The sequence below is a fragment of the Wasmannia auropunctata genome, unplaced genomic scaffold, assembly GCF_000956235.1.
Source record: "Wasmannia auropunctata unplaced genomic scaffold, wasmannia.A_1.0 LD336046.1, whole genome shotgun sequence".
Taxonomy (NCBI): domain Eukaryota; kingdom Metazoa; phylum Arthropoda; class Insecta; order Hymenoptera; family Formicidae; genus Wasmannia; species Wasmannia auropunctata.
The window spans coordinates 870,422-888,657 of NW_012026844.1; the positions used below are offsets into that span (position 1 = coordinate 870,422).

Sequence of the window (18,236 nt, forward strand, 5' to 3'; positions counted from 1 at the left end):
CCGTCTCGCGTCCTCTCCTCGGTGAAACCAATGTCGCCTCTCCGCCGGACCGACACACGCGATGTCGCCGTCGCGTCGCGTCGCGCGTCGCGCGTCTCTCGTCTCGTCTCCACCTCCGCCTCCTCCGGCGGTCGTGGCTGTCATCGGCAGGAGCTCTCGACTCGCGTAAAAATAATTACACTGAAAGAGAGGATTGGGTACGGATTGCGAATATCTTCCATACCTTCGCTCGCGGCTTTCCATCCGTTCGACGGCCATTGTGAGGATGAACGAACGAACGAACGGACGGACGGCTTAATAAGCTCGGCACGCCGGAACGAGCGCCGATAAAATTTTATCCGCCTCGAGTGCCTCTCTCGAATCGACTCGCAATCGTCTCTATTTTGAAACGTCTACGATTCCTTATTCTCAAAAACGCAGGCTTGTCCGCAAAACTCGAATACTGAAACATTCCACCGCATGCGAAAAAATCATTATCGGCTTTGACTTATTTTATTGGGATAATTAATTGGAACTTAAAGGAAAAATCGAAAACTTGAATTTGTTTTTGAGTAATTAAATATATTAATATTGTGCTGATAATAATAATAATTATTATTATTATTATTATGTGGAATAAAGGCTCGACTCTGTGAGATTTCATAAGTCTTCGTAGCTTGTGATCAATTGTGCGCGTTTTTGACAAAGGCGCTTCTCATACAAAGAAGAGCATGTTGAATATCGAGATGTCGTGTCGAGATAATTATTCATGATTATTAACAGCGTGATATACACGTGGCGCGTGCAGTGTGAAAACGCGGGTGCAGAAGGTGAAAGCTCGTGGGACACGCGGGAGTTAATAAAAAAGCTCGCGAACGCTTCGCGCCTCGACGCGCCGTGACAAACGATCATCGATCTGCGAAAACAGTGGCTCGCCGTTGCTGCGCGTGTTTTTTTTATATATGCATATATATATATATATATATATATATATATATATATATATATAAATTCCCAAAAGACCGGTAGCAATTGCAATCAGTAAGTTTATATTACCACTTCGTCGACGATGCCACCCTCTTCATCAACGCGCGGCAACTCGTCGACGGCCATTTACACATTCGGTTTTTGTTCGTCATTTACAAAAGCGGCTCGTTATCCTTTTTTCCCCAACTTTAAACAACTCTCATCGGCGTAACAAGTGTGCCATTGAATTTTATCGGTGTGATAAATACATCAGTGTCTTGTGACTGCGGACAACTGATGTTATTTTACGACAGTTGAATTGTTGAAATAGAAAGGCGTTATATTACGTGCGAAAGGAGTGCCTTTGAATTAACTTTTTTTCCCATCCACGAGAGATTGCTTTGATTGTTTAATTAATACCTGCGTGTTGATACATGATCTGAAATACTTTCGAGCCTGCTTTCCTAAATCGCGTCAAAATTTATGCCTAATTAATATTGTAATGACGACAATGGTATATGGGATTGGAAGTCGAATTTTATATTACAAAAATTTTTCATTAAAATTCCACTTGTTAATTCGTTGACTCTGCTTATCCTTTTTAATTATCTAGAAGCAGCTGCATTTTCAGCTTTAACATGCGATCACTTTACTTTCTAAGCTGGATTACTTTTAATTGTATATTCAGCTGATAATCTCAATTTATATCTGTCGTTATTACAAAATAATAATCTTAGAGGAATGTAATGAGCAGATTTTATAGAACGTCCTGTTTGTTTTTCTAGAGCCGGGCCATTGTGTGCATCGAGAACGCTGCCGCGCGGAGCTGCCCCAGCCCAGAACCAGTTATGAACATATGATTAAGCTCGTTTTAATAAGTTTTTATGTAGACCTTACGCGTAAGGATGTATAATAAGAATAAGTGTTGAATAAACGAGATACGTTGAGACAAATGGCCACCGATGATTCCGTTGCGATATGCAGCTGATGCAAATTGAACTATTTTCCACGTTATACGACGATACCGTAATTCACAATGCTTGATAATTAAAGATTAAGAAGGCTGGATAAATGTAGAAGTATATATAGCGAAACGTTACGAGCGAGGGGCTCGAGCGAGAAGTACAAAAGATGATGCTCCGAGGTAAGCTTAACTAACAATAAAGTTCACCTCTCGACTTCTCTAATTACAGTCGAATGGAGCGTTACGATCTCTCACCGAGATTCGTGATTATCGAATTATAGGGAAAATTGGGAACGTCGTCGGATGCTAAAAATAAATTCGCATTCGCGAATCGGGATTTCCCAAGGAGATTGCAGCTTCTCGATAGAGATCCGCCATGTTTCGAATAAAGACGAATGGCCGACCGCGTTTAATTTTCTGATGCGAGCGACGAGGGTCGGCGAAGGAAGGGCGGATCTTGGCTCGTCTTCTCTGCCAACGTCGTCACCGTAGAGATGAGAGTATGGCTGCTCCACTCGCGTGTAATTTTCGGAATCCGAACGAATATTCTGCGGTGAAATAGGACGGTAAAAAATATCGGCGGTTTGAGTGAGGATTTATAGCCTACTATTAGTATTTTTTATTTCTTTTCACTCTCATTTTTAGCACTTTCACGAAGGCAGGAAGGTAAATTTTATATATTTATAATCTATACATTGTACTCTATAATTCTCGTATTGTCATTTTTGCTGTTGAAATATCAATCAAAATGAATAATATCACATTGATCGCTTTCTGTTTTCCTGTCAGACATTATAGAAATAATTATTTATTTTATATATTTCTAAGACAGATTCTGTCTTAGAAATTTAATCTTTCAAGTATTTTTAGAGATATTAGGACGCGTCGTCACGAAAATGGCGTTATACATTTCATCTCGCGGTAAAGCCGGCGCGCATCTACCGTGTTCTCCGGTTTATCGTTCGATAGAACCGAGTGGGCCACTCGCGATTCTCCCGACAAAGGCGAACACTCGGTATATATAAGAAAGGAAGATATTGGCCCGTCTTTTCCATCCAGTAGTCGTCATCGTGGAGACGACTGGTGAGTCGGTGTTCTCCTGAATTCTCGATCTCGGAGAATCTGTCTCCTACATGGACGGGCGAACCCTTTCCGGAATCTAACCTACCCTTGCCGCCGTTGCGGAGGATCGCAAGGACGAGGGTTGCCGGCGAGGTCTCGCCTGATTGGCGGCCGTGGACTATCGACCAACCCGAGACCAGCCCTTTGTTTTAGCCACCACCCTTGGCGATATCGAGGGTATCCAACTTAAAGTCGGGTCATTGAACGTCCATGAGATTTCGGTCGGCTTGTTCTATGAAATAAAAAAAAGTGGAAAAATTATATTGCAATGAGAAAATCTGTCTCGTTAAGCAAATATGATTAAATCGCAATCTGATTTTTATAAATTACCTCGTACACTCATAAATGTGAAAAAATAATATCGTAAAAGCGACACATCGAGAGATATAATACTAATGAATAATATTATAAAATAATAAAAGAATAATTTAGAATAACGTATAAAATAACAAACCAGCGGGCATTTTTACATTTACTGTGGAAAATTGTCGTTACGTGTCTAAGGATCTACGACTAAAGAGATTGGCGTTCACGTATGCAAAGTTGCACGACGTACATTACAGCAGAGCGCATCGCACTTGTATTCTCGCTCGCGGATCGATGATGCAGCACGTGCTACGGCCTTGTAATACACTGCGTTCACCTGCATACCATACGTCCCTGCTGCACCTCGGCTGCTTAGCATAATTAGTGACTGATGATTAACAGGCGTGCATCAGCGCCGGCTAATGGCTTAATTAATTCGCGTGTGCTAATACTGTCTCGTCGCGGAGATCGCACAGACACTTCGCAATTTCTGCTGCTCCAATTTGAAATTGCGCACTTGCCGTCCATGTGACCTCTGTCTTTTTTCAAGGATACCATTTATCGCGCACTGGCACTTTGCACAATCCTGATTCTCTGATCCGACAAAAAACGTAAAGAGAGAATAATCTGAATAATGATAACTTTATCAGTTTATTAATAACATCCAATCTTGTAAATTAAATAAGATTGTACATAATAAGTTGTATGCACTTTGCAGATTCTCTGATCTGACGAAAATTGTCAAGAGAGAAGAATGATAACTTTATCAGTTTATTAATGATATCTAATCTTATAAATTAAATAGTATATAAAGTAATGCTTATATAAAGATTGTATATAATAAGTTGTATTGAATAATAAAAATTGAATAAGACTTATGAATAAGAAATCTATTATAAATTAAGATTTTTAATCGATTTCTTATTCATGAGTCTTATTCAATCTTTGAATATTGATTCTTCTAATAACCTCACGGACAGCAGTCAATTATCCAATAGTTTAGCGTTCAAAATTCATTTTTCCACGATGTATCCGGAATCGGATTACGATCGATTCTCAACACGCTCGCATTTTCCATAATGATGGTCAGAGCGATGGTATATTTCATGCACGTCATACGACGTGATCGGCGTGGCGGTTTAATTAACATCGGCATTATTTTAATTGGCTGCGGTTGTATATCTGATATATACGTCTCAAACTATCCTTAGTAGCGCAAAAATTCATACAATCGTGCACGCGTATCCGCACGAGGAGTGTTATTGTTAGATCGGTAAAAAAAAAGAAAAGAGGGAGAAAACGTAGGAGGAACTACAGGGCGAGGCCGAACGTGGCCTCCCGGCTTAGCCGTCAATCAGCTCTCTCTCCCTTGCCAAATTACTGTCAAACGCAATTAGAATTGACGTGGAAGGCCGGGGCTAAATCAAAATCGTGAGGTAAACCCCCCCCCCCGATAACGATTTCAATCCCGGAGGCTATGCTCAGTCGCAATTTTCTCCCGCCGCTAATTAATACACCTCGTATCGTACGTCAATTCGACAGTTCCACCTCCTCTCGCTTTCCCTCCCCTCCCCCTCCTGCCGGCCCTTCGTCCATCCCTTCTATCCCCCCCCCTCAGATCCGTTCTGATATACGACGACCATCGACGAAAAAGAGGAAGCTATATTTTTCGGAGGTATTTTTGATGGTAGAGCGAGGATGGGACGCACAAATCGATATCCGCGGACATATTAATGGAGATGAACGCAAATTCGTTGCGAATCGATAATTGAAAAAGAGTTGCGCAAATTAGTCGCGGCTGCGTGAAGGTACGCGTTGCCTGTACGACGATATTTTCTCCGGAAGGCTGGGAATTAATAATTCTTCTCAATAGGATTGTATTAAGGATATGTGAAGTGCGCCCTGTTATTCTAATATATACATATAATGAAACTAATATAATTTTTAAAAATTTATAATAAATTTATAATTTATATTTTATAAACGAATTCATGCGGATTGTAAATTTACGGTGATGGTGTAGCACTCGTGAGTTTTTGCAAAATCATTTTGCTTCCTGCGGTTCCCTATTTATTTGTCCCGCTTTTCACTCGCGAGAACGAGTCGGGGAAGAAATTGAAGTCTCGCGAAGGTAAATCTCCTCGCCGGGTCCATGCTAGAATTCTTTTTTTTTTCTCGCCCTCTTTTTCCTCCGAAGGAGACGAGATCCTCTTTAGAGGTAGAATGATATATATTAAAGAGATGCTTTTTGGCAATAAACAATCGGGCAACGAGGGTCGGAGGCAGTTAGGTGGGGCATTAGGGTGAATTATTCTGGCCACCCAGCGTAAAAAGACCGATGAATCACGGGAGTAACGGGGTTCTTGCTCTCCCGATGATGTTGTATCTTGTCCTACGGCCTCTTAAACTCGACCTTACGACAGTTTCGTCCCTCATCTAAAACCTAACACGCTCGTTTCTACCTCTCATCCTCTTGATACACAATACGATGATGTGAAATATTTTCCAGCACCATTTTTTTTATCTAACGAATTATATTTATAAATATAAACAAAATAAGAGACCGAATTATTAAAGATTTAATTCATCATGTTAGATCTTTCAAAATGAAGATAATTATTGTTATGATAGCTTGAGTGTAAAAATATAGCTTTATACACGCATACCAATATGGAGTTTATTTATATTTATTTCTCTTATTTGACCTAATGTAAATAAGGAAAAATTTCATGTTCGTTTGTAAAAATTAGGATTTCTAGGCATACTAAATGCGCCATCATTCCCAACGCGACAGCTGCAATTGCTGCTGCGATCCAGCAGCCAGCAGCCATGCTCTCGTGCATCCATAAATACGCGCAGGATGCTCGTGTAGTCGTGAGCGCTCGTGCGTACGTATATATACCTACACATGCATGCGCGCGTGCGCGCGCACGCATGCACACGTACTGCCACCAGTACCGTATTACCCGGGGTCGGGACTTTTTCATTACGGTAAGAGCCGATTGCATTTTTTTACGTCTCTCCCAACGACGAGGGTGTCCAATCTGGAGAATCGCGTGGAAGGAGGGCCATCTAATCACGTGTTCCTGGCAATCGTGTCCTGCGTCGATTCTCGCTACCCCCTCCCCTGATTCTCTGAGCGGCCACCCTTTCATCCCCGTGCCAGTGTGTCCTCATCCTTGGACACAATCCTCTTCTAGAGAGAACGAAGAGCCTTTTATTCGATGGCTGTAGGGGCGACTGCGACCTCTCTATCTCTCTCATTCTTTCTCTCTTTCTCTCTCCGTCTTCACGTGATCTCCTTTTTTTTCCTTTTTTCTTTTTTTTTTGCACCACACAGACCGCCCTTTCACTATCCGGGGACGCCTCTTCAATCGGGCTTAGCCGCCCGGCGTAATTAAGCCGCGATTGAAAATTAATCATCGGATCGATTTCGTGCGTCGGCGTCGCCTGCGATTCCTCTCCGCGGAAGGAACGATAAAAAGGAGCCTCCTCCCCTTTCCTCCTTCTCTACCATCAGCTCCCAGGATATCGGGGCGAACGCCGGGAGCCGGATGAAGGTGAAGGTCCTTTGATCTCGCGGGGCATCCTCTCCCTGTCTCTGCGGGACGCGCAAGCTCCTTGCGCCAATTATCTCACGCCCACGAGAATCATTATTTTTGCGTTCCATCGGCGGTGGTTTATTTCCTACCGCCTTGGTCGCGTCTTGTTTTCCCGCGTAAGAGGATTTACGTAACGAACGTGATCCCGTCGTTTCTGGGCGAACGACGGCAACTCGTGTCGATGTTAAAAATACACTGATTGAAAAAAATATCAATGTTCTTCTGACACGATTGTAGGAAATCTGTGTATTCAACTGCGAAAATGCAATTTTTTTACTTTTCATGATTTATTTAATTGTTTAATTATCAAAGATCGTAATATTTTAACTCTTTAGTAACAACATTGATGCGCTTGTGTTTATCGAGTACTATATTTAGCTCCAGTTTGCTTTCGGGTGTAAAATTTTTACGGAAGGTATTTACAATCGGGACGAAATTTTATCATCATCCAATTATCTTCTCTGTCAACGTAACGAGATCGCGGCGAATTTTTTTATACCATATCATTATCAGTATCGCATTACTTCGTTATTACCCGTCGATTCTAGCGGATTCGAGCTAAGTTCAATGTACTCGCCGTTTTCGCATTTACTTGTCCCACGTCGTGAATAATCGTTCGAATTCACCTATTCGGAAATGGGGAAATCGGAGCGATGGGATCGGCTGACGACGGAAAGAATTAAAGACTCGTCCTTGTCGGCAGTCTTCCAGCTTCCAGCTCCGAGCCGAGTCCGGGGAGCTCAGACGGTCGAGCGAGCCTCGGTCTCCTCTTCTTCCTCATCTTCGCGAAATCCCAATAATCCGCGATGAGACACAGATTGAGTCCATGGACGATGGAAAAAAGCGCACGGGGAGAAGGAGGAGGGAGAGGAGACGGTTGGAGCGAAGGGGAGACGGGATGGGAAAGCGCGGTGCTGGGAGAGGTAGAAAGAAAGCTACGCGGCGGGAGAAGAAAATTGGAATCTTTCTGGAACGGAGGATGATAAAATTGCGGATGGTCAGGTGTTACCGTAATCCGGATTGAGACGAGCTGCGGCCGAGTGGTACATGCACTTCGCCGCTATATAACGATATATACGTATGTATTGTACATGTATCTATACCTTGGTTTTCCCGTGGAGCATCCGCGATCTCATCTTGAAATGTCAATGCACCCGACTCGCTTTCAATTATAAAGAAAAGTCGTTGTATTTTATCGATAGTATTTTATATCGAATCTATTAAATTCCATATACGTATTATTTTAAAATCCGACTTAATGCACCCATCGAGTTAACGATATCGCTCCAGTTCTAAAAATGCCTAGTCAATAAGATATATTCATACAGTTTTTATGAGGGAAGGATTAAAAGTAGAAAGTAAGATAAAAGGAATATCCAAAGAAGCAAGAAATAATCGAGGAACTAAAAACATTTGTATAAAAGGAAAGACATGCGGAACATCAATTCGTTATCGTTATTAATTCGGGAGGCTTCATTATTGTCGCGGGTGCGTGTAACATTAATGGCGAACGCATCGGTAGACAGTTGCACCGTCGGCCTTTGACAAACTCCGTGGGGGGAACCGATTCGTGTAGACCGATTTAAAAAACACGAGCGACCGCTAACGGCCCGCGATTATTTTAGTTCAGATAGGGCGAGCCCCGAGAGCGGGGACTCGTAATTTGTTTCGAGATCGTATCTTCAAAGTGGCTCGTAGTCGGCACGAGGGAGGGAATATTTTCTCTCTGGTGCAGGATGAGGCATAGGACGTCCTGGGCGTGGGTCGTCCGCCCCGGGAGAAGCCCGCATAGAGATCGCCGGCAGAAGGACGAAAGGGAGGAGCCCTAGGACCGTCTCAATCTGTCCACTCCTCGTAATCACCGGCGAAACGACCCGGATTGGCGGTCGTCCCCTTGTCTTCCAGCATCTACTTCGATATCCTGATTTCTTTTTTTTTTTGCCTTTATGAGAATGTAACAAATTTCTCGAAATTTGAAGAATACTTAAATAAACATCACTCAAAAACGTTTAAAGACTTCGTTTCGATTAAAAAAATATTAATTAAGATTTTAATTCTGAAAAGAAGCTTTTTTAAGAAGTACAGTTTACATTTTTGGAGTAGTATCCTAAAATACTGAAATTTTGTATTTTAAAAATATGTTTGCGTGTTACATGATCGAAAAATTTCTTTTTGAAACTGGAATTCAAAAATTTTTTTTACTAAAATGTTTAAGCGTTAATTGCTGACTAAGCATCATCTGAAAAATGTCTGGTGCATTCCTTAGACATTATATACTAATCTACGACACAACGTACCACATATCATATGCAACAATTTTTCGGAGGAAACATTTTTGGCGTGTTTCCTTACGGCTGCCGCGCCGCCGCGGCGAGAGGACCGGGAGGTCAGGTCCACCACACTCCCGTATCGTATATCGCACATATCGCGTCGAAGGATCGGTGTAAGCCGGTAGCGCGGGCCCCGTTCCCTCTACGGCGCGGATGCAGCGGCCCGGCCGCAGCAGCCGCGCAGCCACATTCGATGCGCACAATTAATATCGGGCCGTATCTCCGATCTCTCATTATTACCCGGCGTCCACCGATGCGTGTGGGTGTCAGTTGTGTTCCCGTAGGAAACCGAACCGTCGCGCGTGTGTGCGTGCACGCGGCGGTACGGTGAGTGTACGCGCGTATTGGTACCGGCTACCGTACACCACGGGACACCAGAGTCGACCATGCATCACCCTAACGAGCCGGGCATCGCGTGCCGATCTGTATTAAGGATTTATAATCCTCCGGACGCCGGAGAGCTCCTAATGTCACGGCCGACCGCGAGAGATATTTGCCTATACGCCCGCTCGCGCGAGCGATCGCGGCGGATACGAGGGAGGCAGGTCCTCCGGCTGCTCCTCTCCTCTCTCCTGGACACTTGGAACAGGTGGGCACACCCACGTCGAATTTTTCCCATGTGTGCCTGCTTGGTAAATTGCACGTGATTCGGGCGTGAATCGTTCGGCAGAACAGTGTTTTAAGTCGATATTAAGATGTATGTATATTTTAAGAGAGATCGCGTTTTAAAGTTTTATTTTAATGACGCGAAAGTAGAAGTTTTAAATTTTATTCCGTACGAAAGAGAAAAGTTTTCTCTTACTCAAACTTTCACAAGACATTAAGAGCATCATTTCGATTGTTTGTCGATTGACATCGGAGGTCATCATTTGTTAAAGACAAATACGCGAAAGAAATTTTATTCCATATTAATTACATCAAGTGCTATACGCTTTAATTTCGAACTTTTATGTACATTATTGCATTCGTCTTAGATATTTCGCATCACTCGATAGCGTTATCTAATACAATCAAATATTACTCAGTGCATTTCTATTACCAAGTGCAAAACTATGATCTTTTCAGGACGCTATACCGCATCCCAACGTTCGAGAAACGCGTTCCGATCTCCCTTCCTCCCGCCGCCTCCGGAAAGCGCGAACGTGCGTAGCTCCCAAAGACACGAGCAGCATTCCGGGGCTAAGCACATATTAATTAGGCGGCGTGCCGGCAGGAAGGCATAACTCCTTTGGGGATGGTTCGAGGCCGTTGCACGACGTCGGTCGTGCCGCGGTTTCCGAGTGTCGTGTTACCGTACCCCATCCCGCGTTGCCTGCCTGGCGGGCAGGGACCGAGGCCTCCTTCCTCTCGCCTCCTGTGCGCATCCGTAGGACCCGCGGGTGGCCCCTAGTCCCGGCCGTACGCCGTCTGGGATCTAAGGCCCAGTACGTGGGCTCTCGCCGAGGAAGAAACCGAGCACGACGCTACCGCCGCATTAATAACACTGGTAGCCACTCATATGTTAAACGTCCACCCTGTTATGCTCGCCACCGCCACCGCCGCCGTCGCACAGTGGCGGTCACAGAGAGAGCGAGAGTGAGAGAGAAAGAGAGAGGGGGGGGGAGGGGGGGAGAGGAAATGCCGTGGATGCGACCTACCCACCGTGGCGTACAACTCGACTGCGGTTCTCGCGCTTGCGATGCAGATCAGGCGCGTTTACTCGGCTCGCTCTTCCGGTAGTTGCGTTTACGCTAACGCTGAGGAAGATCGGTCGATCCGAGCGTAGTCACGCAATAAATCAAAACACGTGATCTAAATTTTCGCGATAAAATTATTTTTCTGTGAAGATATTTTTAGATCCTTTATCAGAGATCCTTCTTCAGATTCTTTTTCATTCAGAAAGTTTTTTTTTCACTATTTTGTATATACGATATTTAGTTAACTTTCGTCCAGTATAAACGTTCTTTAGGCTTTGTCCATTCTTTTCTACTTTCATACGATTACGCTGAATCTACATATGTTACACATTTGTTGATGTATTTCTGTTGCAGGTATCAGTGGCTGGAGAAAACACATTACGTGACGCTGGGATATGATTCGAGAACGTGAAGAATATTCTTGAATGAAAATTCAAACGCTGCATTTTATATATTGTTGGAGATTATGAGACTTCCATGTGCTTATATGAGGCACATAATAATTGTTATTATTATAGCTATACGTATAAGATCGCGCGCAATTATCGTTACTCAGCATCGTCAATTATCATTATCGCACCTGCAGTAAGTGCAGGCATTTGAATAATTCATGCCGCTCGCTCAAAAGCATTTAAGCGCGCTGTTCTCTTTTTGGTGTAGATCGGTATGCATAAATAAGAGAAAGTTTCTAGAAATACGGGAATTCAAATAACTCTATGCCCCTCGTCATAAATCACATTTACGTCATATATATAAACGCTAATTGCATAATTCTATTCAAATTTACTGATTTGCGAATAACATCCTTAACAAAATAAAATATATACTTTTATAAAACAAATGAAAAAGTATACTCTTAAGATAAAAAAAATAAGCAATTGTATGATATTTAAGTTTAAAATAATTATATAAAATATTATAATAATTTTTATTTTTGCGATAGTTTCTTATATAATATTTTATTCTCGGAAGTATCCTCCCTTTCTTCAATAATTAACAAATAATAATAGCAAAAAAATGACAAGAGATGTCTGAACAATGTTTAATTAATCGATAGCAGCGTCGAAATTATAAACTTCCTTAAAGAAACGGGGGATGCTTCGAGACCTCACCGCCTCCTCGGATCCTAGAACATAAATAACGGAAGAAGACGGAACCGCGGTGGGGGTCCTCACGCACCCCAGGAGGAACCCACGAAATCCAGAGTGCTCTATTGTCGATTAATTATCGTGAATGCCTCCGTGAAACTTCAACGTTGATCCCCTATCTCATTGTTAGCGATTTGTCATTGCATTTTCTCGTGGGGTTTATTTTTGGAATACCTGGCTTGTGGACGAAATATTTTATCCCAAAGTACCCTACAGCGCGCAGCCTGTAACTTAACAAAAAAGGATTAACATCGTGTGTCCCAAAATTAAGGTAATAGAAATATCGGAAATTTTCTGATTTTGCGCTCAGGCAGTTTATAACTATGAATTGGGTGAGTTTTACCGTTATTGTAAAAATATCTTAGTATTTTCTGAAAAGTCGAGTCGCGTAGGTGGTGATATTTAAATTCGATATATAGCGATAAGCAGAGGAAGGAGGCCACCGCGCAGCAAAATGATATTTATCGCACCCCGATGACTTTATCGCAGTCCGACGGCTTTATCATAGAGAGGAGTTTCGAGAATTGCCGGAAGTATCGTCCCGATATATCGATGCTCCGAGAGACGCATTCCCCGCTACTTGAATGCGCGAAGCGGAAGTCGGTAAATTTATGTCTGGAATTCGTTTACATGTATATGGGTCTGGTGTGACTGCCTACAGTGTGGCAGGTAAGGCGGGAGAGAAAGACGGAGGGAGAGAAAGAGGAGCGAGCGCGCGGTGCATGCAAGGCGAAGCCATCTCGCGATGATATGAAACGATTTTCCTCGTGGTCGCGATGGTGGTATTATCAGAAATTGAATATGCCATGAGGAAGGGAAATCGTAAACATATATAGACTCGTACGAAATAATTTAATATCTTTCGCGCGATTCAGCGACGTTGTGCTATTGAAAAATACAACAGGGCGCAGTGTGTTACCGAATAATTGTGTCACAAAATTCAGTTTAATTATTACGGTTGCGATTAAATATATAACGTATATACATTGTTATCGATGGAATTATACTCACTGTTGCAAACAATAATTCTCAAAATTCATTATTATATTTGATAAATAAATATTAATTCCCAGCCTTAATTAACTATATCAAACAGCAGGTACTTTGTGAGCACGTTGAAGGTATCAAAGGCCCTTTCTGACTGTCAGTATTCGGTACGACAGTCGCCTAATCGCTCAATTGACACCGGACGTCGGATAAGGATCTCCCGAAGACCGCGAAGATAGCGGGCGTCTCCAAGCGTCCAGCGTCATTACGGTTCATCAAGGATTCGCTGTCCAGCGTTGCCGCGAGGATAATTCGCGCATTCCCCGCCTATCATCGTTCTCGTCGATTGATTCGACTTTCCAGCGCTCTCGAGCTCCTCCGGAATGCAGCGACCACCCCCTATGTCTCGTGGGGGTCGTCGTTCCGCACGTTAACGCCGTGTAATGCCTCGCGCTTTGATTAAACGACGGGGACCGATAGGAAAACAACGTTCCTATTAACACCGAGTCGTTCATTAACGTTTACGTCGTTGCGCGTGTAAGCGTATCCTCCGTGAAACGAGCGGAACAGCGCGGCGGCATGACCCAGCGCATATATACGCGCGGAGCCTATCGGCGGAGGTGGCGATAATTGCTTAATTGACGGCGGTCGCCGATAAGCATCGCCGCGTGGCTGCGAGATGGTAAGTGTAATATCTTCGTGAGTCTCTCATGCCTAGCGGTATATACGCTGATATCTCCTTGAGAGATGGCCGCAGAGAGAGGGAGGCGGAAAGGCGCGAGAAGGAGAGAGAGAGCGCGAGAGGACGGACGGCATGGTACCAGAGACTGGACTATGTTATAAAAAGCGTTGCGATGGAAGAAGAGAGAGAGAGAGAGAGAGAGATCGACGGAGATAGGAGAAAGAGAGTAGAATCCCGCGCGTCGTATCGATGGCCCCGAAGAGACGAGGTGTGTACGTGGTGTCGGCTGACGTGTCTTTTCTCCTGGCGAACAAGGCCTCGTTGTAGAAAGGTGTCGGGGCAGCGAGCAAAGAGCCTCGAGATCCGCTCTCTCCCCCGTCCCGTCCGGGTCCTCCTTCTCCTCCACGGGTATATCGCCTCCTCCTCCTCCTCCTCCTCCTCTTCCTCCTCCTCCTCCTCCTCCTCCTTCTCCACCACCACCATCACCCGGACGTTCCTCATCTGTCTTTGTCTACCTCTCGCGCGTTGGCGCGAGGAGATATTAGAGATGCGAGATAGCTTTATTAAAGGTGAGAAGAGATGCCAGCGCGGGAGACACCACCGAGTCGGTCGCTTTGATCACACGAATTATCGTGACTCCTCGGACGCGACCCGCTCGTCTCTCCGTCTGCGTGTCTCTCTTTCTTTCTTCCTTCCTCGTCTCGGGGCTCGCTTTCGAGAGTTCGTATGACACCCTCTCGTGAGCGATCGGCGCGAGAAAAGTACGTGCCATCGGATCGAGCGACTCACTTTGTGTTGGATTGCATCTATACAAATCTCCGACGTTACATATCGTTAAGATTATAATTCTGGAGTGAGCGACAGAAAGTATTTAAGTTCAGAAACGACATTTAATTATATTAATATTTTTTTTTCTCATTGTCAGAGTTGAAATAAAATTTTAATGCCCGAATCGGAACAATGTGCCAAATGTGCATTCAAGAAAAACAGGTTGAACAGGTTTATTATGCTTCCTTTTAAAGAATAGAGCGTATAGGACGAAAAAAACCAGAGTAAATTAAATTATGCAGTGACCATAAGAAAATAAATAATTAATTCGTCCACGCATCTCTATCGCTTGCAGTGGTCTTGGAAGCACATAATCCTATTCTAATTTTATTGACGTATCTGACAGTCCAAACGTACTCTGGGAGACTCTGAAAACGATCACCCGTAATGGCGATGACGTGCGTACAATACGTTCGTAGACATAAATACCACAATCCGATCTTTGGGCACGCCTCCGATTAAATTAGAGACGCACCGCGTGGCAAAAAAAAAACAGTTTAAGGTGTTTAGACGTACCGAATAGAGCGGTTAGAGGACATCGCCGCCGGCCGAATAAGAAATCAGAAGAAAATCTTATATCTTTGTGCATTGCTCGCGCGCACCGCACGAGCCAAGGGGTACAAAGAGAGATTTATAAGGAGTAGAACGTATGGTAAAGAGGTTGTAGATATATCTTATTCTAAGTCTAAAGACCTTACGGATTGTTTTCACGCAACGATACTACAAGTAATAATATGCGAAATAAAGAAATCGGCGTAAAAGTAAAAATTTTGAAAGCCGAAATGCTTAATCGAGTGCAATCTGCAAAGTCGAGAGGCAGGACGCGAGATCTTCTTTCGCCCGATAACTGTATCGATCTCCCGCGGCCCCTCGCAACGCGAGGACCTCGCGAGAATTCCGAGAAGCTGCGTCCGATACGTCCGGTTCGCCTCGGAGATGACGTCCGAGATATTGAGTCCTTAGGAGATTCGCCTCCATTCGCGTCGTCTCACTCGCGTCCCCGCCACCTCCGGATCTCCGTCTCGCTCGCGTTTATTCGCGGCCTCCGTCCGGTCCTTTTCTTCATCTTCTTCGGGCCGGCGATGCCGATCGTTTCGTGGCTCGAATCGTGCCGCCTCGCCTCTCTCGCGAGATCTGACAGCCGGCACGTCATTACACGATGACTCGGCAATCGTACTACACCCGGGGAGAACGGAAGGGCGGCGACGGGGGATGATCCCGTGGACGGAGGGGGAGAAAAATGTAGAAGTGGATATATACCACACTCGGACGCAGAATTCCGCGATACTTGTCCTCCGCAGCAGCTCGAAGAAACGCTGCCGTCGGCTGTTTCTGGCTGCGCGGATGAATTTCGACAAACGAGATTCGACCATGCTGTATAGAAGTTAAAGGATTTGAGCAGTGATGAGCTGAGAAATTTTGAAGAAATAATTTGAAACACCAAAATTACAGAAAATTTGTTTAATGATTTCTAAGAGAAAGGAAAAATTAAAATTAAGAAGAGGAAGATTAAAAGTAGAATAGAAAGTAATCGCGATATTGCTATTTGTTTAAAAATTATTTTTATAAAATTATATTTATTTTCCCTGTTATTTCTCAAAATTATAGAAAATCCCTGTAGTATTTGTATTATAAGGCAGATGGAGAAGGGACTTGCTTGATGTATCCCAGGCGGTGCGATAAAATCGAAATGGGTCTGATCGCGCCATCACGACTGTTAAGAAACCAGCAATTTCTGAATTAGAACCAGTCACGGAATGCAGGTATAGTTACAGTTGCGGGTCTCGGCCCACGTTAGGCACGTATAGCCGCCGCTAATAAACGTCCAGGTAGCATTTCACAACGTAATCTGTCGTGCTGAATGTAAGGAATCATTATTTAATCCTTCCTGGATGGGCTTCGAGAAAGCAAGAATCCTACATTAGGGCGTACGCTCTCACGGGTTATATTTATTGAAATAATCGTTTTTGTTCTCGCCGATAGCGCCGAACCGTCTACGCGGGATACTGTACTTTGTTATATCGTTGAGTCATTGGCTACCTGGCGCGCGAACTTTGCGAGTAATGATCACGAGGTGCGAAATCCTGCGGCTGAGTCAATCAAAATGTTTTATTAAACGGGCTAACTGGAAAGAAGAAAAGCGGAGATATACTCGACACCGAGCTAACTTTTAATCAGTCTCGGGTGCAGCGCGCATTTCGATTTCCATACTTGTAAATATATTAATCGAAAATCGATATTTTTCTAATGAAGATTGAGCGGAAATTAATCTCCTTTTTCCCTCAAATATTTATATTATTTCGATATTTAAATTGCAAATTAAAAATTTTTAAATTTACGAAACAAGGCATTTAATTTTTGTTATTTATTTGTATTTCTTAAAACTGTAGATATTTTCACAAATTTTTCATTTATGATATTTCTTCTGTGCTTATTTTATGACATTTATTAATCCGACTTTAAATTGCTTGGAATGCGGGTATTTATCTCGCAATTATGATATTGATAATGCTTAAAGTGAGCTCCTATTGGAGATCATCTTAATTTATGCGTCTCGAGCAATCTGCTCCTCCTTTCCGCATTAGCGGCCGTCCATCATTGGATTTTCCTGGCGCTGCGTTTTTATTAGAAAAGTAATCGGGAGTTACTCGCGGAGGTAAATCGATGTTCGAAGTTCGTCCTCCTCTTCTCTCGAGGCGCCAGGAGGTCCCGCCGCTGGCGCAAGTTCGCGGACGATAACGAAAAGCGCTGAGACCCGTTAATCGGAGAAATTTGCTAAAAATAAAGAGCGCGCGTCGTCGCGCAACTTTCGAGATAAGACGCGCGTTTCCGTAAATTAATCACCGGCCCGACGTACGCTTTGGCGGACATTAATCGCTGTCTCCCCCTCTTCCCTGCCCTCCTGATGGTCCCTCTTTTCATAATTCTCTCTTCTAGCGTGCCTGGTCCTCTGCGCGCGTCGCACTTATAATTAACGATTTAAGATCCCGCGAATAAAGCGGCAGTGAATAAAGTGTCCGGATGAATCCATCAAAGTCAACGGTTCGATAAAACGAGCGGAATCGCGCGGGACGCAAATTAGGTACAATTGCGCGTTCCGCGAAAACGGTGACGAGAGAGAAGCGCGGGCATTCTCCATGTGCCAGCCAATTCGTTCGAGATCCCTTCGGGATTCAATTATGGAGACTTCAATTGAATGAAAGAGAAAGAGAACGTGTATATGTATATCAGAGAGATTTGAAAGAAACAAAATGGCGACGTGATAAAATCGGGATTGCCAAAGTGAGAGGAGAAGAGAGACAGCTAAGAAAAAAGGAGATAGTAAACGCGAGAATGGGAGATAGAGAAGGAGAGAGTGAAAGAGAGGGAGAGAGAAAGAGCAAGGAGTGGACCAAAAGTTGCTCGGAGAGCGCGAGCGCGAACTGCAAGAAGGATACAGAGGAGCAGGAGGAGGAGGAGGAGAAGGAGATGGAGGAGGAAAGGGGAGAAGAGAGCACATCTACATCCCGGAGGTTCGTATTTTCCCTTTTTCCGCGAGGGCTACTAATTAATTACTGTGATTAATCAGAAAAGTTCGTAATTAGAAAGTTTCTTCGCGAAATTAAAATGGCGGGGGAGTGACGGAGTGAGTGGCCTCGTCTAGAAC

The 18,236-nt window shown here is 43.9% G+C and overlaps 1 protein-coding gene across 3 annotated transcripts in view; it reads left to right on the top strand.

Moving 5' to 3' along the window:
• Positions 1-11,798, top strand: part of LOC105451733 (transcription factor Sox-3) — a 98,410-nt gene extending 86,612 nt beyond the window's left edge. For 2 of the 3 annotated variants that reach the window (XR_974620.1, XM_011692373.1), the window contains one exon: positions 1,731-1,898. Coding sequence is in view for 2 of the 3 variants with exons in the window: in XM_011692373.1 (XP_011690675.1) it covers position 1,731 (1 nt within the window). In the remaining variant the exon portion in view is untranslated. Of the gene's footprint in view, positions 1-1,730; positions 1,899-11,299 lie in introns of those variants that run through there. The other variant, XM_011692372.1, reaches the window with a different exon arrangement.
• The last annotated feature ends 6,438 nt before the right edge of the window (positions 11,799-18,236 follow it).